The sequence below is a fragment of the Leptosomus discolor genome, chromosome 3 (genome assembly GCF_034619465.1).
Source record: "Leptosomus discolor isolate bLepDis1 chromosome 3, bLepDis1.hap2, whole genome shotgun sequence".
NCBI classification, from domain to species: Eukaryota; Metazoa; Chordata; class Aves; order Leptosomiformes; family Leptosomidae; genus Leptosomus; species Leptosomus discolor.
The window spans coordinates 58,289,071-58,310,093 of record NC_141393.1 but is presented as its reverse complement, the minus strand read 5'-3'; the positions used below and the strand labels follow the sequence as shown (position 1 = coordinate 58,310,093).

At 38.5% G+C, this 21,023-nt stretch overlaps 1 protein-coding gene across 5 annotated transcripts in view; it reads left to right on the top strand.

The window, feature by feature from the left end:
• DAB1 (DAB adaptor protein 1) overlaps positions 1-21,023 on the top strand; it is a 148,781-nt gene that overhangs the window by 105,574 nt on the left and 22,184 nt on the right. For 3 of the 5 annotated variants that reach the window (XM_086463006.1, XM_086463008.1, XM_009956526.2), the window contains exons 4-7: positions 17,254-17,385; positions 18,014-18,133; positions 18,729-18,767; positions 20,088-20,153. In XM_086463006.1, the coding sequence (XP_086319132.1) occupies positions 17,254-17,385; positions 18,014-18,133; positions 18,729-18,767; positions 20,088-20,153 (357 nt within the window). The remainder of the gene's footprint in view (positions 1-17,253; positions 17,386-18,013; positions 18,134-18,728; positions 18,768-20,087; positions 20,154-21,023) is intronic. The other 2 variants (XM_086463009.1, XM_009956527.2) reach the window with 1 other exon arrangement.

Sequence of the window (21,023 nt, the reverse complement as noted above, 5' to 3'; positions counted from 1 at the left end):
CAGTAAGGCACAAGCTGAAATGTATTCTTCATTAGCAGACTTCCATGAGAGTTCTTTTATATTTTCAAAAGCATGGTCTGTAGAAGGCAAAAATACAAATAGTTGCATTGTGCTATTTAATACTCTCCTTTGTAGGGTGGAACTTAGTGGTTAATGTGTTCCATAGAAACAACAAAAACCATAACACTCAATATAGCAAGATATGCAAAATTTTTAAAGGACCATCATTGTTCATTAGCTATTTATGAGTATTATTTTGTTAATCACACACATCAGGCTACCTCCCTGTGATAGCTTAGTAATGCTTCATTAGATGTGCATGACTAATATGGTCTCCATAAAGAGGCTGTAATTGTCTCATTGTTTATTTATGTAACAATAAATCTTTGTTTACTGTAGGTTACTTTCAAAAAATGTGTTTAAAAATAATAATAAAGTTCCATAAAATACTTGGGAAAACATTTTTTTCTACATTCATGTGATAAAGTATTTTTTTTTAAATTCTTGTTCTTTCTAATTGCGCAATCCTGTTGACTTTAGTGGAAAACCCAGACACTATGAAAGAGAAATAAGATGAAAGCAAAAAATTACTGTTTGGCTTTAAATGAAGAATTATTTCTGTTAAATTTTGTATCGGTTCGTGGATATGCAAATTGCCAGAATATACTGCAATATATATAGATCTCTATGAGCTATTGTTATAGATTAACTATTTATCTAGTTTCCACAGTTGTCCAAAAACCATGGAAGACCTATATTGGTATCTTGTTTACTTGTGAGAAATAGCTTAAACAGATGGATTTAACCCAATTTATGAAGATGACAGCCATTTCACCCATTTTCCTTATTTTTCCTATGCAGCACCCTAAAAGTGAGTTTCATGTGCATTGTCTATTATATCCTTCAGCGGGATTGGCTAGTCTTTTAGAGATGTTGACCTGTATCTTTAGCAAAATGCAGGGTTTGGCACAGCCTGTGGGTTTGTATAATTTCTAGGAATACTGTAAATGTCTGATTAGGTCACACTATTGCAGAGAAGTATTTCAGTGTGTTACTCATGTTTTATGAATTTAATCTGTAGCCATTTTCTTCATGCTGTCAGTATGAAATCCAGGAAGCAAAACTGTATATATAAATACATATATATATATATATGTTATCTTGACTATATTCTCATTCTTGTTATCCATCCCTTACTCTACCTTTATTATCTTTGAGGAGGATTATGTGACACTCATGCAGAGCAGCGTTTACCTACCTGAGAAGGTATTACTCAGTGAATAATACTTCCCCCTTCTGTGGAAGAGGGACCAGACATTACCTGTAGGTTTTTTGTACAAAAAAATTCATCTGCCTTTTCATGCTGACCACAGAACTTGTGATTGTGCTTCTGCTTTAACTCTTCATGATGTCCAAATAAATAACACCTGTAGTGGATGGTTATAATCCTGCTGGCCTCAGGTTGTTCTCTTCTAGTGAGATAAAGTTGTGGCCATGATATGATCCAGCCACTGTTTTAAATGTCTACATCTTGCCCATATTCCTGACCTTTTAAGCTCTCTTGACCACATGATGCACAGATTTTTCAAAGTTGTTGTTAAGGTTTCTATAAAGCATTTTTCAGGTTATTCTGAGGCTTTATCAGATTTATGCTCATAACCCCTGGATTTGCTGCTCTTCTCCATTTGATGTGAATGATAGTGTTAATTATGCTGATAGATTGCTAACAGGACAGCTAAACTTGGCTGAAAGAAAATTTTAGCAAGATTAAAATTCTCACTGTTGGCAGAAGATACCTCATTTAAAATGTACCAAAGGTACTTCTTGACTTTACTGGAAATCTGTTGATTCTGGCATCTTTGACCAGAAATCGAGGTACGATTATGGATCTGTAGTTATTCCTTGAAGCACATGTGCTGGAGCAGATGAAATGTCAAACTGTCAAGTCTCTATCACGGAGCATCTCTGAATATTTAAAAATAGAAATAAAAGAAGGAATTAATTCTATCTGCTCTCTACTCGCTCTGCAGTGAGCAGGAGGGGTGATGTGATTAGTTCAGTGAATTTTTATGTTTGCCAGAGTATGGTATTGGCCAGGACATTGTTAATCGTCCCTGCCTGGGGCTCCTTCCAGCTCCAGGCCAGAAGCTCCCAGAGATGCTTTTTGAACTGTTCATTTCTTTGAAACTGATCTTCCTGAACTTCCTGTTCATGGCTGATCTCAGGTAGAGCACTTTATTAGCATCATTAACTTATCAGGTGATTTTGAATAAAGTCCTTCTAGCTGGCCTCTATGACTTGTCTCTAGATTTTACCCCTGTGTTTCTAATTTCTCTTTTTCTCTCCTGCAGTTTTTATCTGGGGTTTCCTGGGTGCTCTCTGTCCTTGATCTGTTTTTCTTCCTGCTATGCTTTTTATCAGAGTTACTCTATTTGCAAATAAAAATTTGGTTATTGTGTCAAACCAAATGATGCAACCACCCCTGTTTCCTTCTGTTCAAATCCTGACCTGTCTCTTCAGCCCTCTCCTTACATGTCTAGCCAACAGTTCAAGCTTAACACAGCTAAACCAGGCCTTTTAATCCTGACTCCCAAAGGTCTTTCTCTGACCTCTTTTTCAGAGTGCTGAGGAAAATATCAGCATCATCTATTATTCAGCCCTGTAAATTCAGCAGCCTTTTTGATTCAAGGTTGGTTTTGATTGTCACTTCCAGAGTAATTCCAGATTCTTGCAGATTCTTCTTAACTGCTCTGAAATACAGCATTTATTGTCATGCTCATAGTTAAAACACAGTCCTGCCTCTCTTCATCTTGTGTCTCAATTGTTATCCTTTTCTTTGTCCTTGACAAATGTGACTTTCATTTTTGAAATCTATCGTGACTGCCAAGATTGCTGTCTCAGCTCATTCTTTTGATCATGTCACACTTCTCTTTGCATTTGTGCACTGAATCTGCCTTCTCTGTTTTTTCAGCCCATTGTCTAACTGTTATTTTTCCCAGGCTCTTCATGGCTGCCTTTACTCTGTATCCACTTCCAAGGAGTCATTCCACAGTACCAACTTTCATCATTCATGTATTCAGCTTTCAAATAAACAACTCTGAGCCTCTTCCCATCCTGCCTGTCACACTTAGGAGGAATTCTTTGCACGTATTCATGTAGTACCCCCTTATTTTTTCTTCAAATCCATCCTCAAAACACTCCTGTACTAGAACCCTGTTAAACTCAATGACGCTGAAGCTGCTGGTACCCTGTGATCACAGCCTGTCATGCAGAACTGTTCTGCTTCTTGTAGTCACCCTCTTGTCATTTGCCTGGGATGAGGACAGCCCATCTAGTGGCTTGTGGATCCAGACCATTAAATCATTCTTCTGGCCATCTGCCATTTCTGTTGTGGCCTTGCAGAGGTGTGGCTTGGGAATGGTTCCACAGGTCAAATCAACCATGTCTTCTACCGTGTCAGCCTGGCATTTTAGGGGTGAGCCACCTGCAGTGTACTCACCCAGGAGGAAGTGGCAGAGGAGTGATGGAGGACATCTGCCAGGTCAGCGAGTGAAGGACTTCTTCATGCCCAAGGGTTTATGAGGAGGAGCTACCGCGGTCATGTGTCTCAGATGTTAAAGGGGCATCTGGCCCTTAGCTTTCAATGCTAGGAATTAAAGTGTAAACTCTCTGGGAATAACTTTTAATTCATTTTTTATAATCAGTATTATCTGTTTATAGGAAGTTTTTGTATGAAATGTTGGGTCTTGAACCATGCTGAGGATTTCTAAGGACTGCAGCGATAAAAGTATTGCATAATAAGAGTAAAGAGCATATGGAAAAACAGCAAAGTCAAATTTTGCATTTACATTTGAAAGTGGTGACATCTAGGGACTTTCTTAGGTGTAACGGGAATTGTATGCGTTGTCTGCAGCTTCTGCCTGCGAAAGATCCCTCTGGACGACTGGGAGTCTTGCTCTGTTTCTTGGCAGTTTCCCATCTTTCTACTTGTAAATATGAATAGTAAGACATAGCGTTTACTGCTCTACGTGCAATAAATACATCTAATTAGAATACGGCAGAGTAGGGGACTTAAAAAACATGTGTATTAGTCTTACAAGGTGTTTATAGTCTTCTGATACTTCAAAAGGGAAACAATAACACATTTCATAGATAACATTTGACAGTTAGCAAAACGTAAATGTCAGAAGAACCTATGTCCCTGACTGACTATTGTAATTCATTTCTCACTGGCCTTCCAAACTGTGCCCTAGACAGTTTGGATGGTTCAGAGTGCTCCACAGGGATTTTTAATACCACAAGCTCATAGAGATACATTTTATAGATGCCCAGGTTGCTGCACAAAGATTGTAAAAGCCTTATGTATTATGACAGCTTTGTCACTGTGAAAGAACGAACCCAAAAGGCAAAACTGGCATGTGATTTTGCATGTTGTGAAGTCTGAGGGTTTTGGGATCTAGAGCTTTGGTTTGAACCTTATGTCTTTCCTCCTAACACTTGGCCTACAGAGGAAGGCTGAAATTTCTCTTCTTTCATCTGGAAATGCTCTGATCTACAGCTGAGTTCAGCCTTCTTGCAGTGAATATCCGCAGGAACTGCCTTGTAATATTTCTGACACTAATTGGCATGAAGATAAAATAAAGCTATTCCAGACATTTTATCCAAACGGAAATAATTTGTGGGAATTTGTTGCAGTTGTATTTTTCTGAGTGAAAAGGATAAAAAGTTGATTGCTTTCAAAAAGGCAGAAAATTAGATTTTATTACTTTAGTGATGGTCTCATTTGGCTGTATATGGCCTCCTGTTGTTTAATCCAAGCATCCCAGGATGGATTTAAGAAAGGGAGGTAGTGCTACATGCATTCTGTGTTATGGTATGGGGAATCTCACTATATGCATAATCCCAGTTGCGATTTGGCCTCCATTGTGTATGGAGGTTGATATCTGTCTATAGAACTGTTGGAATAAAAATTACGTAAATGCTCCCAATTTTCTCTAGTTTTAAGGTCTGGTATGCTTAAACAGAATTTGGGGTGATTTTTACTATAAAGTCAGCTTTTGGTTATAAAAATGTTTGTTGTTATGGATCCGGTTATATAGTGGAGCTGCATGGTGTCCCTCGGAGGTATTGTCCCACAGCAGAAAATGCGAAGTGTAGAGTTATATTGGTTTTTTTTTGCCTGTAATCACTATGCTTTTGTGATTCAGATAAATAAATTAGGATATGAAAGCCAGATTGTAGTCTGACTGACTCCAGCTGTGATTATTGCCTTATGGAAGACCAACTGAAATACAGAGTTGCTTGGGGCCGGGGAGTTGTTTGCAAGTACTAATATTTTTAAGCCAGGTTAATGCATTAAGTAGAAAAATGAAAAAAAAAAAAAACAACAAACCACTAAAAAAAGATTTCAGGTCCATTTTCAGCACACACAGAATTACAATGGCTGAATTTCAAACTGCTCAGGAAAGGATTTAGCAAGAGAAATGCTGACCTAATAATAGTGCAGGCGGCTGAGATGCACTGAAACCTCCCTGGAGAGCGGTGGGAGACCTTCAGCGGGTGCCATAACAGAAAGTTACATCCTTCTTTGAAATCTGCTGTTCCTTCCTCTTGGAGGTGGTTGGGAGGCATTATGCCCCAGGTGTGCTGGTGATTTTCCTTCCTATTCAGTGCATTTTATCTGGTAGGCTGCTCTGCAATTTTCTGTATGTCCTGGTAATAGCAATACTACCAACGATGCTCTGAATTTCTGTGCTAACTTGTAGGTTGTTTAAGCTCTCCTGTTGCTGGGGTCAGATGCAAGGGAGACAGATGACCTTCGCTGTCAATGTAATGGGAGAGGGAAACTACAGGAAGGTTTACTTTTAAAGTTATCTGGAGTTTGCGAGATGATAGTAATAGGTTTCTATTGGCAATAAAATCAGTGGATGATGTTCTGCCCTCAGGAACGCGTTTTTTGTTTTTATAGGGAAGTTGGCAAGAGCTTTGTTCAATCTGATAGTCCAGAGGAATGAGTAAATGCCTTTTCTTCCACTTAGTGTATGTAATAAGTGGCCCTGTGGAAGGAGAAGAGGAGGAAGGATGATGGTTACTGCTGGATGCTCTTGTTTGTGAACAGTTACCAAACACAAATACCTGCTTTTATCCCAGGCTTTCAGTTGAATAATTAATAAATTTCAGATACCGATAGATGTTGCTTAATGTATAAATAACTGTTCATAAAAGTTGTCTTCCTAATTGAGATAATTGTACTCATAACCTTTCTGGTTTATGCACTGTATACTCAGCATGCAGGCAACCATGTGTCATAGAGCCTGAGGGCTGGAACAGCATCTCCCGTTGTGCTACCCAGCTCCTGGTGGTAATCGTGGAATTACAGCAGTGCCTAATGTGTCCCTAAATTGTAGCACTCCTCTAGAAAGAGTAACATTTAATGGACTCTACCTATTTCTACTGTTAATACTTTTTCAGTCCTTTGTGGTTCACATTCTAATTCTGCATCATTGTAATCCCAGCAAAGCAAGCAGCAACATTCCTGCCGACTTTAAAGGGAATGTTGTGAAACAGGTGAGGCAGAGCACTAATTAATTTGAGTGCCTTGACATTTAAAGCAAATGAGGAGTCTGGGTATCTGAAAATATTGCATATGGCTCCTAGCCCCTGCTCTGCATAGCTCTGAGTATTTTTTTTTTTCTTTTTAAGTAGTCAAAATACGGATCTGAATCAATTTCTTGTGATTGCATCTTTGCTTTTAAAAAGGCTAAGTTGGTTTGTAGAAGGTTTTATAGCCTTCTGGGATCTTTAATTAGCCAAATGCTCTCCTGTGAATGATACAGGAATTTGAAAGTATTTTAAAGTGTAAAGCACATGAGAGTGTAACCTGTACATCTATAAGGCTTAGTGCTGAGCAGTGCTGAGAAGGAAGTAATGAGGGAGTTCAGTTTTGATTAGAAGAGCAGTAGAAGACACACTGTGCACAGAAGTTGTAAAGGATGGGGGAGAACTAAAGGAATAAGTAGTAGAAAACAAGCCAGCATCCATGCATCAAAGCTATGAAAGGCTCTGCCACATGCATTTACGTAAAAGGTGCCGCACTGCCTGACAGATTTTCTGAAAGGCAGACCCTGTGTGACACCCGCTGCCAGGACAGAACAGCAAGGCAGGAAGAGAGAAAAGCAAATGTCATTGAGCCATGCTCTCTGCTGGGCCATGTCTGTGTGTGGACTGTTTAACAAAAGTTTGCTTTTGGAGATTTCAGTTAGAAGGTGAAGACTAAAAATGAGCATTCAGCCTGCTTTACATGAAAATGAGCAGGGAAGAAACAACTCTGGGCATTACAAATGTGCAAATGGGAGCTTTAGGACTCCCTTTTGGAAGTTGCCAGGGCAGAACTTACAAATACTCTCCGTTGCCTGAGTTGAAGTGTAGAACTGTTGTAACATGACATGCCAAGCGCCTACTAAATGCAGCTCCAGAAATTCTTGAATAATGCAGGGGAGGAAAAAAACACAAAATTGAGCCAAAAATTACCTGTAAGTTCTTTGTTCTTTTTTAGAGTCTTTTTGGGGTTTGTCTTTTACATTTTATTTTATTCTTCTCTTAAGGCTCACACACACTTGTGTTGCTGCAGATGCTTTATATCCTAGGTTAAGTTTCTGTTGTGGGACCTGAACAAATGAAGGAGTGGCACATTTATGGGATTATCTGAAGTTTGTTTATGCATGCAACTGTAACTCAAAGGAAGAGGTTTCCTCTCTTACTCTGTAGGAAGACTGAAAATAAAATGGCATGGTCTTTATGACCAGGATAGGTAGTTAATGATACTGTTCCTGAATTGTAAAGCTCATCGCTCCAGACATCTTTTGCTAACCTGCAGGTACATAGAGTCCATCAAAAGCCTTCAACACAGGCGTCGTTATAATGCTCTGGGATTGTACACCTCCAGTTATGGAATAATCTGAGATCTTACAATATTGATAGAGCTTGGTCCTTTTTCAAAAAGCCTGCCATAGCCTCACAGGCCAGTTCTGCATTGGGAAGAATATCCAGCAGCTCAGACATCTCTGCTGGGAACCAGGAGGATTTCTCATTATAATGAATTTTGGCAAAAGTAGGAGTAGAGAAGGGTGACCCCAGGATGAAAAGCTTAACTGTTTGTGGTATGGAAAGGTAAACTTAAGTGTTTCCCATAAGTAAACGGATGTCTGTGACAGGAGACATTTCAGGATATCTCCTTTAGCTGGTGCTGTATATTTATTTGTTGGCCACTGGAAGATTAAGCCATTGGAGATGAAGAGTTGGACTGAGTGGGTTTTGTCCAGTTCCTTACTGTGCCACTTGAAACCAGTCTGTCACTGTGGAATACAGGATTTCTTGCTTGTATGCCTTGGTTTATTTCTGATTATGAAATCACTTTTGTGTTTGAAATATGTAAAACATTGTGTCATGTGAACTTCTTGACCTTTTTTGGTTTGATTTTCAATTGGCTCATAAACATGACATACTGGTTACACAGTTTGTGAATTCGTAGAGGTCTTTTCTATTCTTATTCTTCTCTGTACATATGCTTTCTCTCAGCTCCCTTTAAAGTCTTATTAAATTGGTATGAGTATCTGAGAGACAGATAGATAAATATAAAATAAATCCCACTTGTCCTTTTTCCGCTTTTCCATAGAAGTTTGCAACATTGTGGAAGTAGATTTATGGTTAAAGAAAGTTGCTGTTTGATGACTGTCCAGTGCAACTTAAATTTTAATATTGCTGATATGAGTAGGATTTTTGTGATCTTTGCAAACTCTCCTTTATAGACTTTGCATGAAAAATCAAGAGAATCAGAGGCTGGTTTTCACTGATGAGCTTTTCAAATCACAGGCTACAAGAAGAGGGTGGGTCATAATGCTTGCTGAATCTGAAGCAGTTAAGATCTGAGACAGTTAAAGCCAAAAAATTACCTCCAAAGCTCCTAGGAGTTGTATGAAGGAATTTCTTGTGCTGTTCATGCAAATCAAAAGCATGTCAGGAGGTAAGGAATATTGGTGTAAAGGAACAAAAGAACCTCATAAAAGTAAAGGCTTCTCAAAAGATGTTCACAGGCTATAAAAATGAATGTAATAAAAATATGGAGAGGCTCAGTGATACTGTAACTGACTGACTGTCTTGTTTCTGGATATTGTGCTTTCTCAAATTCAAGATTTAATCATTAAGAGTCTTAAAAACTTCAGAATATATCAGGAAAAAATACAAGGTGTGGTCAGAGGTGCTACACTTAGGCTAAGTGCAAGCTTTGGCTTGAGAATAGAGGGCAATATTGGCATATTTATGGGTATTTTGATCTATTGAGTATTCTGCAGAAGGTGATGAGGTGAGGGCTAAGGGGGAATACACTCAGGCAGATATATTACAACCCTGGAAACCCAGTAATGGCCACTGGGTAGCTGCCATCCCAAAGAACAAAATAATATCCTTATAGGCAAGTATTATTACTTGTACACCACACTGTAATAGTGAAATGGCAAGGTAAAACAATGTGTTGTAGTCTATAGGTGGTCCCACACAGTTGCAATGTAGGGCCATGTTGCATTACTGAGCTGATGATGGCCTAGCGGGGCCACTGGCTTTGGTATCAGGGATCAGGTTTGCTGCTGCTTGGTAATGCTGTGCAAATCCTTCTTTGTTTTAACCATCCCGATAAAACAATGACTGTGTCTGGTGCAGAAACAGTAAGAAAACAGTGCAAGATTCATGGGACATCCAGCATCACAGCTTTAGTGTAGCACATTTGTTTTTCTAAAGCTCTGTGAAAATGTTTCCTTGCCCTTTAGGATTTTCTTTGTCCTGGAACAGTATTTGCGAGTACATATTTAAAATATAGCTTGGGATTAATAGTAGTAATTGTACAAGGGTTTTGGATTTAGTTAGCTGCATTCACTCCTGGTACAATAAAAAATTGAAAAGCCTTTGAAGTGAAGATATGAAATTGGCCATGTGTGTGTTCCAGTTTTCTTTTGTTCCTTTCCAAATTCATATATCTAATAAATGGATCTTATGCATGAGCAACTTAGCATTTACTTCTTAAGACAATGAACAATAACTAAATTCATATCTGGTCTTTGTCAGACATTATTACAAATTATGAGAGCCAGACCGAAGTTTATTACCTTAGTGGTGTTCTCTTTCACAAATTAGGTTCTTGGAACACCCAGCTAGCTCAATATCATAGATTCATTCATCACAATTAGACTTCTGCACTGGCAAAGTTGAGTCCCGCGAACTTAATTGATTCCCAGTGTATGCCAGGGGTCTCGGGTGAGGACAACTTCAGGCCAGTGGAGAGCACTGCTGTGTGTGCCTGTCGCAGGAGACACAAACAAAGACAGTCGTATTTGCTCTCTTAAGAATTTGCTGCTCCTGCTCCCCTGGTGAGATACAGGCAGTAGCAGGATACTTTTTTCATCAAGCAAAGGAAATGGTAGGGATTAATTCAAATTTTAGCTGAGGCTGAAGTACCCTTTTCAGTTATCTTCCTCAGTCCAACCAAACAGGCCCCTACCTGGGATACTTTTGCTAACTGCTTGCCTTTATAGAGGATGAATTGTGGTCTTCAGATTGAGCTTAGTCTTGCACTTCACTTGAAGGCATCCTTATCCTTACACATATGATTATTCTCACTGACTTCCGTCCTTCCTGACTCAGCTGCATGTTGCCATGTGAGCTTGGGAAGTCACATAATCTATTTTTTGCTTCAGTCTCCTTGGCTGCAGGAAGAGAATGGCTCTTAAGAGTTTATTATTATTATTATTGTTATTAAGAGCAAATCAAATTTACCCATCTTCTGGGTGCTTTGCTGTGTCACAGGCAGACTGCTGACCCCCTGGAGGGACTGAGTCTCTAATAACTGGGGCTAAATCTGTCTTGATTCTTTTCTTCATCAGCACCATATTTTATGTGCCCTTTTGTGATACATAGACCAAGCTTTGATCTGCATATAATCTGAAAGTGTGCTTTTTGTGCCAAATGTTTTTATTGCAAAGCTTATGCACTGAAATGCCTTTTAGAAGTTGGCACTTGGAAAAGTCTTTCTTTAGGTTATTGTCTGCAAAATCAGTGTGTATTGAAGAAGCACAGGGATTAGACGGATTTATTTTCTTCTAATTGTGAAGACATGCTTAAAAGCTGACATCTGAGAAGTCCCTTCAGGCTTGGAGGACGCTCCAGAGGTTGTATTTTCCTTTTCTGCTCATATTCTTTGTTTTTTTTGCAGACAAAAAGTCCATAACCTATTGCTTAGCCCAAACTCAGTTGAGTAGCTTTGGGTCAAAAAAAATTCAAGGCTTGACCATTCATGTTGGCTATGTAGTACACAGCATGCGTTCAGTTCTCACTCCATGGTAGTATGCTCAGTTTATACTCTTTTATGATCAAAACTGATCATCTTGGCCAGTGCCTGGAAGTGCCTCCCAATACCGAAGACTTCATGACTGCAAGGGGTTTCTAGTGAGTTTTGCTTTTCAGTATTCATATGTGATATTTATTTTTGAAAGCTGAATTGAAGTGATACTTTGCTCCAAGACTGCTTGCTGTTCTAGTAGGAATTGAGCATTTTGATAATTTGCTAAGCTTAAACTATACTGCTCTCTTCCTTTTCTAGATCAAACTAGACGAAATTTTCCACGTGTTACAGTAAATGTTTCTATAACAGATTTTTTTTTGATCTATCAAGTGTTTACCCTCACCAACCACTACCACATTTAAGCCAAATTACTGTGATCTGTCATCTATTGTTTATTCTGCTGTCCTCTCCCCATGGACATGCAACTGGAGTACTCATCACGGCAGGAAAAGACTGTCAGATATGAAATATGATGTTTACTGTTTGCCTTTTGTTTAGACGTATAGTTTCTAAAGCTGTTTCTCTTGTGAGCACTCTTTTTTTCTCCTTTCCTCAAACTCTTGGTCACCCTGTGCTGTGTCTAGTAGTAATTTACAGGGTGTTTGGAGTTGTTGGTAACTGTAGCTCTAAACACACCAAGCTGTCTCCTCTTTGCTATTTCACATTAAACTGAAAGTTTTTGCGGTGGTTTGGGGAAAGCTTGTTGCATTTCCTGCATCTGCTCGTCCCTTGCATATCTCAGTAGGCTGATGCCTTGCCACCCCATCTGCCACCCAAATACTAAGTTCCAGAAAACAACATGGGACAGTTTGTGATGCAAGTATTATTTACTAATTCATTTTCCATTTCATTTTCATTTGAGATCGTTGACTTTTTCCCCAAATTGTCTGTACACAGTCCCATTGAAACACACTTGTCTCTAGGGGGAAAGGAAGTTGAAAGGTTCACAACTGCTTAACAGGTATCCATGCACCATTAATGAGTACCAGGGAAAACTCCATGCCAGCAAGGGTTTTTTGGGGGGGTTGGGTGGGGTTTTTTTACAGGGCGCTGCTCTCCATCCTTGCCTGAAAGTTACAAAACTAGACAGATCTGGGATTTGAATCTACAGCTGTAGAGAATTCAGGTGTTTCACGTTTGCTTCTTAAGCGTGTTTTGGACTGTGGGGTGTTTATTATGGAGATGAGCAGCTCCAGACCACCTCTACTAAGTGTGTTTTAATGTAGCAGCAGAGAAGCATTGCAGCACAAACATAGGCGATTAGAGAAACGTTTGTGACCAGTTGTTGTCCCCGTGATCCCTGCAAATCTCAGCTAAAACAAGCAGGAATTGTAAGGAAATGGCCATGAAGAACATTTGACAGACGTGCCCTAATATGCACATCTTGAGCACCGTTAAGGAACAGAGCCATCTCCTAGGTGTAGTGGAGGAGCTGGCCACACATCTGTGCCACTCCAGCATTTCTTGTGGCAATGAGATGATAAAATTAATCTCAGAACCACTCACGTGTTTTACAATTCCTTGTTTTCACTTAGTGCGTTGTAGTAAATAGTGGTCGCCATACTATTGCTCTTCCGGCTTGCTAAGCTTGTTGTTAAGGCATTGCCATAGTTTTCCACATTCAGTTCAGTTTCTGTGATTTATTCAGTGGTCTTCCTAAACATATTAACATTTGCTAACATGTTGCTGAGCAATTACAACATCAGTTGGAGTACAAGGGACTTGGAGGTAGACAGCAGCATGACTGAAACTGTAGTCCATAAAGTAATTTTATTATGAATCCGTTGATGATTTTGCAGTTTGGTGAGTAACCTTGACGTCTGGGGAGCTTTATGTGACATGCAAAATGTATTACTGCTTATTCAGATGTGGTAGAAGTGAATAGACAGGAATAGAAATGCAGAAGATACTTGCACCATGTCTGTCACCCACATCCCAGTATCAATAGCGTGGAAATTGTAACAGTGGAGCTGTCAGTTGATACCACCAATCTGAAAACAGGCTCACCATTGAGTTATTCAAGGTGAAAGGCTGTGCAATTTATATCCCTGTGAAACTTGTCCTTATGGATATAATATTGTGTGGTACATGCTTCCTGCTTTATATGGGCAGCTTTTTTAGGAGGCTTTGCAGCTTGCAGGATATTTTTTGTTGTGGCTTTTAACACCGTGCCCCAGGCTCCACTAAATAGACAACCTCATTAAAAGAGAAATAGCGATAGTAAAGCAGTGACTTTCTCATGCCATCTAACTCACATATTTGACATGATTGCTGGACCCTCCAAGTACTTAATTGATTGACTTAATTGATTTAGTGGCACTGGAGGCTACAGCATGGAAATAAAGGGGCAAGATGAGGATAAGGGGTGAAAAAATTTATGATAGGTGCCAAGCAGCCTGAGGGAAATTAGAAATGCTACAGATCTCAGAGGCAGCTAAATCAATTCAGTGTGATGTAGAGGGAGCAACTTGGGGGAAGAGAAGTGGGGGATAGAATGGAGAAAAGGAGAGAAAATATTGGCTGGTGGGAGGGACCAGAGTAAACTTAAGGGGAAGAGGGAAGACAGCAGCCTTGGTGGAGGTGGGTATTTTGGACTTCTTTAACACCAGGAAAAAACTGTCTAGTGTATGAATAAAGTATAATAATGACATCATGTTTAGCCTAAAAAGGAGGACTCAGTGCATCACGAGATTGTCTTAGTTACCTGGTTTGAAACTTTATCTGTGCTTCCATTTAAAATACTGGAGATTTGCAACAGTGAGTAAAGTCACAGGAGACCTAAAATAATTTGGAGGCTATGTACAGTGGGTTTTTTTAACAACCGAAGCTTAAATGTTAAATTACTTTCTAATCTGTGCAATATTTAATTGACTGTATTGAACCATAATACAATTAAGTCTTCTCTATAATTTGTTCTGTCTTACTGCAGCCCTCCAAAACAATTTGATACCTCACTTACGAATTGGTAAATGGCTCGTAGCAGTGTTCAGCAAAGATACAGTAAAAACATCAAGTAGCATGTGATGGAGTTCATCATCATGGGCATACGGAGGTGTCATAAACATCCCTGAGTTATGAAATAATAATTTTTTGTGCTTCTGACCCACTATAGAGAGAGGATTAAGTCATGGTGAAACCAAACTAAAAAACCTAACTAAAAAAAAAAAAAAAAAGAGCCTGGGGAGGAAATGCTTGGGCGTATTAACTGTTGAGCACTGACCAACAGTTCTGCTATAAGCAATTTTGCATGGCTTTTGTTTCGCTTCCTTTCAGGACTGTTCATATCAAGTATCAAGGGGGTGTCTACATGTGAGTAGTTAGAAACTGAGCGATGAAGATGACATTCCTATTGGTTGGTCTCATTTTATGGGACAGATTAATCTGTGCAAATGCATCAGATGCATATCTAATCAAAACATGCCAAGAGCATGTATTTATAGATAGCCTCAATTGTAAGTCTCTGTTGAGTGGCTGAATGAGATGGTGTTTCTCCTCGTGCTGTCCCTTCTGCTGTCCTTTACTCTAATGCACATCTCACTGCTGTGAAGGGCTATAGAATTACAGAAAGGTTTGGGTTGGAAGGTGCCTTAAAGTTCATCTAGTTCCACCCCACTGCTGTGGGCAGGGACACTTTCTGCTAGACCAGGTTGCTCCATGCCCTGTCCAACCTGGCCTTGAACACTTCCAGGGAGGGGGCAGACACAGCTTCTCCGGGCAATTCCGTGCAGGCTGCTGGGCAGGTTGCGTCCTTAAACAAAGGTTTACAGGAAGGATGCTGTACTGATCTTGCATTTTATGGTGCTAAATCTCTACTGACTGCAACAAGAGTCTCATTTCTGCTTCACAAGAGCAAAGAATCAGGCACTCGTTAAATAATATTGAGAGTCAAGTATTGGAATGTATAGAAGGGACATATTAAATGACTCAAGGGCTGTGAAGACACAGGTTCGAAGAAGTGTTTGTGTCTACGTTTGAGCACAGATGTGTGTATGCAACATTGCATTTCAGGTATATGTTCCAACTCAGTATCCCTCAAACAAATGAAAAACTCTTGCTAAACACTCCATACAGTACAATATGTAAAAAGATGCAGTCACCTTTACTTACTTTGTGCTTCTGTTGATACAGTATGTAAAATATCATAACCATTAAAAATGGAATGATTTTCAAATGGTTAATGAGGGGTCCCAAATAAATTGGAGTGTCTCCATCTGCTGTCTTACATTGTGGGTGATACTTTTCCTTGGTAGAATGATCTTCAAATTTCTGTGAGGAAGGAATCTGATCACAGTTTAATTTCAGTGCAAAACGCTGTCTTGCAATCAATAAAGCAATGTCAAAGAACTTTGATTTAATAGGAGCTAGCGATAACGTTCCCTGTCATATGCAGAATAGAGAGATGGGAACATTTCATTTCATTGTAACAGATAGCATGCAACTTGGTTTTCAGAAAAACCTAATAAATCAATATCCCTGTATTATCGAAGTAAGATCCCATCATTAATTTTAAGTGCTTAACACATTGGGAGAGTCTGAAGTGCACCTTCAGCGTAGCCACGCTCAGCCTGAGGTCAGTGGCAACACTTCCATTTTCCTACGAGCAAGCAATCTTGATCTTGGGAAGTTAGGAGTCATTTACTGCAAAATGAAAATGAAACATGTCCAGTCCTTTGTTTTATATGTGGTCATCTGTCTCTTGCATGCTGCCTCTCCTTTTAAATTTCAGTCTGTGTTCTACAGAAGTCTCATTGCTTGTCACTTGACCTGCATGCTCTCAGCCTCTTTGCTTCTGCACACACGCATCCTCTATGGTTTTGAATTTTAAAATGTTTTTTGTAAACTCTAAAAATAACTGGTTGTTTAGAGATTGCCTGGATACCACGCTGATTTTCAAAATGTGCTTTTCTCAAAACCAGCAGGAATCTGGACCTCAAAAGAATTCTTTGTCAGGCTTTGCCTGCTGTCAGAAATAGCGTTATCCCTAGATGGTGTAAGAGCAGGTCAATATATCAGAAGGTAGAAATTCAAACTAATAGATTGTTTTACATAAACTTTTCAAGGACATTATTCTAAGTAGAAATACTTAAGTATTACTTCAGTAATAAAATACTATTTAGGCCAAAGTGAGAGAGATTCTGGCACTTCAAGACATGCTTATGGGAGTCTGAGATTCATGTCCCAGGTCTGGGGAGAGTTTTACTCATACATTTAAAATGAAATTGAGTCTTTTTATTATTACAATTAACAAAAGTGGGATTTTAAATAAAATATGAACTTTTGCATTTAGCATTGATATCAAGTTGAATAATTGCATTTCCATTAATTTTCTGGGGAAAATAAATTTTTGGAGTTCTGCTGCTGCTTTAAATGAAATATCACTTGCTGGTTGATGCTGAGTGTTGCAGAGATAAAGCAAGTCTGGTGCCAGTTCTTAGGGAGGTTGGCTATCTCAGCTCAGAGGCTGGATGTCCCTGCAGATCAGTTTGTCCTCAGAGTAGCCCTGTATGAAGCTACAGGTAGCTGCTGCTGCTTCTTTTATATACCTACAAATATCAATCCTGTACCTAGGATGCTGTGTAGGTAGCAACTAGGTAACGTAATATTTTCTACTGAATTATATCACCAGAAGATACCAAGAATGAACACTTTTAGACAAATTATTAAAGCAAGTGAAGTTTGGCTAGATTTTGAAAAAAGAATAGGCGTAAACAGTTCAGATATTGTTTTTCATACCAGGATATGTTTGCTTGTTTTAATTCCATAGGTGAATTGAGATCCAGATTAGGCACTGATGAAAGAGAAATTATACAGCTTTTTAATGGAACATTTTGATGGATATTTCTTACTGTGTGTTTTTTTCATAGCTACTACAGCACCACCATGCAGTTCATGAAATTTCATACATTGCAAAGGATATCACAGACCATCGAGCGTTTGGTTATGTATGTGGAAAGGAGGGAAATCATAGATTTGTGGCAATAAAAACAGCCCAGGCAGTAAGTATCAAATCACTGTCCTTTTTTACAGTGTAACTCAGTAGAAAAGCTACGTTCATAAGAAGCTGTTCAAGAGGCCAATCTTGTGTTGTTTATGATTGTGCTAGACTTGTCACAGGTGTCTGCTTAACTGATCTTAAATAGAAAATTAATGAAACCAGCTTGGGAAAACGGGAATGTATTTCACTACTTCCGATTTTTCATGATGATGTTTTTTACAATAAATTGTTGTTTTCCTTTCTAACTAAAAACTAGGCTGGATACAGATAAGTTTGGTTATATTCCTATACTCATTTAAACAGAAAGTGATAGATACCAAATAGCTGCTTTGCATAGTCTACCGTAATTCCATTGTATGAGAAACCACTGATAAATATGTCTTTATATTCATATATATGCCTTTTATATTCATAATGGCTTTTATATTAATAATTATAATTATCATTAATTTGCAAATATAGTTGGTTCGATAGAAATTAACCTGAGCCTGGATGCTAAGGTAGAAATTAATTCTGTATGAAGTTCTCTCCCGTTATGGAGATGCTATAACTGCTCTATCAGCAGGATGGGATGAGGGGTGTGTATTTTCCCATACAGAAACTTTCCTTCCTATTTTTTGCTTCCATAGGCTGAACCTGTAATTCTGGACTTGCGAGACCTGTTTCAGCTCATCTATGAGCTGAAACAAAGGGAAGAAATGGAAAAAAAGGCACAAAAGGACAAACAGTGTGAACAAGCCGTATACCAGGTACACGCATAAGCTTAGACTACTGCCAAGAAAAGTATGGTTTGAAGTATCCCCCAAGGTATCCAAACAGGCACTGAGCATCCTCAGCATTTCTTAACGGCAGTGGGTTTGAATGGTGCTAGCTTCGAATGGACAAATGTGAACCTAACAGCCATCATAAGCTCAGAAGTAGAATTAAACAGTGATGAAAGCTATCACTTGGGGTATGATGAACATATTTAGCAACTGGAAATCATCTATTCATTTCCTGCATAGTGTTTCTTCTAATTCAGAAGGAAAACTTTATTGAAGGTCAGTGTGTTTTAAGTCAGGTTTTTAACACTGTCTAGTACTTTAGGGAAGATTCAGTCTACTTCTGAATGTGTGTATTTGAATCAGATCGAATAAGGTGCAGATTGTTAAACTTGGATGAAACTGGAATAAAGTAACTTTGTACAATAATGTGACTTTATCTGTATACTAAAGAAAGAAAACTATTTACATACCTGCCCATTTTGCTTATTTCTTTGCTGTCCTTTAATTTCTGAATACGGTTCTTTTATCTCTACTGTTTATGTTCTTTGCTTTTACTGCCTGTCCTCTTACTTTGCTGTAGACAATTTTGGAAGAAGATGTAGAAGATCCTGTATACCAGGTAATTTCTGAAGCTGTATGGCCTTGGAGTTTCAGAAATGACTAGACATATATTACCTTCAAACACAGCCAAAACCTTTAACAAGATGTTTTGAATTTTACTGAGATAGATCTTCTGAGAAACTTGTAAGGTTTTTACAGAAAGTAGCATATTTAAAGATGAAGCTGTAATAGCACAATATATGTGTATAGAATAGAATATTTCAGTTGCAGTATAGAAATACTACATGAAATCTGTTGTAAATATTTCCTAAAACGTGGCTTGTGAGTCCACATTTTAAGTTTCCGAATAAAATTTTTCATCGTTTTTTAGTGCAAACTCTAATTTAAAAGGGAGTTACTATGAGAATAAGGGAGGTGACATCTTGTTCTGACAGTAATAAACTGACATTTTAATTTTGTCTTCGATGGGGCTAGAATTTAATACAGAGGATGAATATTTGGAAAGCAACAACAGTGGAATTGACATTATAACACACTCCCTTCTTGACATTTGGGCATGATTTAATAATAGATCTGAAATTTAAGTCTTATTTCATCCAAGCAAAATGTCTGGGAGCAAAGATGATTATCAGAAATATGTAAATATATTCATGTCTGATACCCCACTGAGTGTGAAGAAGAAAAAGTTGTAATTTCATTCTCGTGTTTTTGTGCTGAAACAAAATATACGACAGTTTGCTTTTTTTTTCCTGGGGATTTTGTGTTCTTCCGCTTAGGCATGTCAATGGGAGGTGTGCTGAAAGAAACCAATTGAACCACTAGTGAATACTGAACAGTGCCTAAGGTGCGGCAAGAAAGATGATAAGAATTAGGATGCCCTAAATTACTATTCAGCTTTTATAATGTCAGGGGTTTTACTTTGTGCTCTTCACAATAAAGCAAGAACCTGACAATGAAAAGTGTTGCGACAGCCTTTTGCCATGTGGCCTGGTACTTGAGCACCAGCCTATTCTTCCACTTTGGATTTAGCTTTTTTATTCATAGATAATAAATATGTGTGGAAATAATTGCCATTATGTAAAAGAGGCAAAAATCACGTTGACTTCAGAAAATTAATATTGGGCCACAGGCAGTCTCCCTGGTGAGAGAGAATTAGGAAGTTGCTCTAATGATCATTAGAAGAGATTTAGGTCTATTCATTGCCGGTTTATGAAATATGAAACAACCTTACTCTGCGCTTTCCAACAAACCAGTTGTCCGGCTGCCAGCCTGTACTTTGAACTTGTTTGCCTGCCTATGTTTTTACGTGGAATTCCAAATCGCCTTTTTCCCTTCTGTTTCATCTTTGACTTTTCCTCTCTGGCGGCTGGTGTAATAGTACATTGTGTTTGAGGCTGGACACGAGCCAATCCGTGAGCCTGAAACGGAAGAAAACATTTATCAGGTATAAAATCACTAACTTCGGTGTTCTCATTGCAACAATTGCGAGCATTTAGTAAAGTACATTTCATATATAGTTCACTTTTCTTAGTTTTCATTCATCACAAAAATGTCTGGCATTTCATTCTGGTGACATGATGTGAATAATCTGCCCGGTCTCAGTGTGATTTTTCTGTTGTTTGTCATTTCAGCTTCTGCAAATTTTGTTAACTTTGTCAACTTATGAAGGGTCTTAAACTTCTGAGTACACCATATAAAGTGATAAATAGTGGATTCTCTTTTTTTTTTTCCTGTTAATTTTTTGCAGCTTTTTACTCCTCTTCTAAGATATGGATACTGAACTCTCATGGAGGGCAGACCATCCAAGCAATTCTTAGAAAGACATTTTGATGGTACTGCTCTTCTTTCCAGCTAACCAAGGAAATAACTGAGCAAAACCTAAGAGCTCTCAATGGATATATCCCTGAGACTGGGAAAATATTTTCAGAGTGCATATGTTATGTTAGAGCCCAAGCTTGCATTCTTCACACTGACAAAAAATTGCATTGAAAGCAATATAAACCAATCCTTTGTAGTTCAGTTTATCCTCAAGGGATCAGTACAGGGTTTATTAAAATATAATTTAATTCATTTTGAATCACATACTAGAGGCAAATCTGAAGATAGACACAAATCTCTGTATGTTGTAAGAAAATTGTGATTTGAGGAAATCATTTAGTACGGAGGGGAAGGAGATTCAAGGAGTGATTAACCATTTCATCTAGCTGTACTCGAGGTTGATCTGCTAATACAAAAAGCTTTTTAGCTTTTTTGAGGTAGGCAGGAGCAAGGATAGAACAAAAAAAAAAAAAAAAAGGGAGAGGTATTTTTTTTT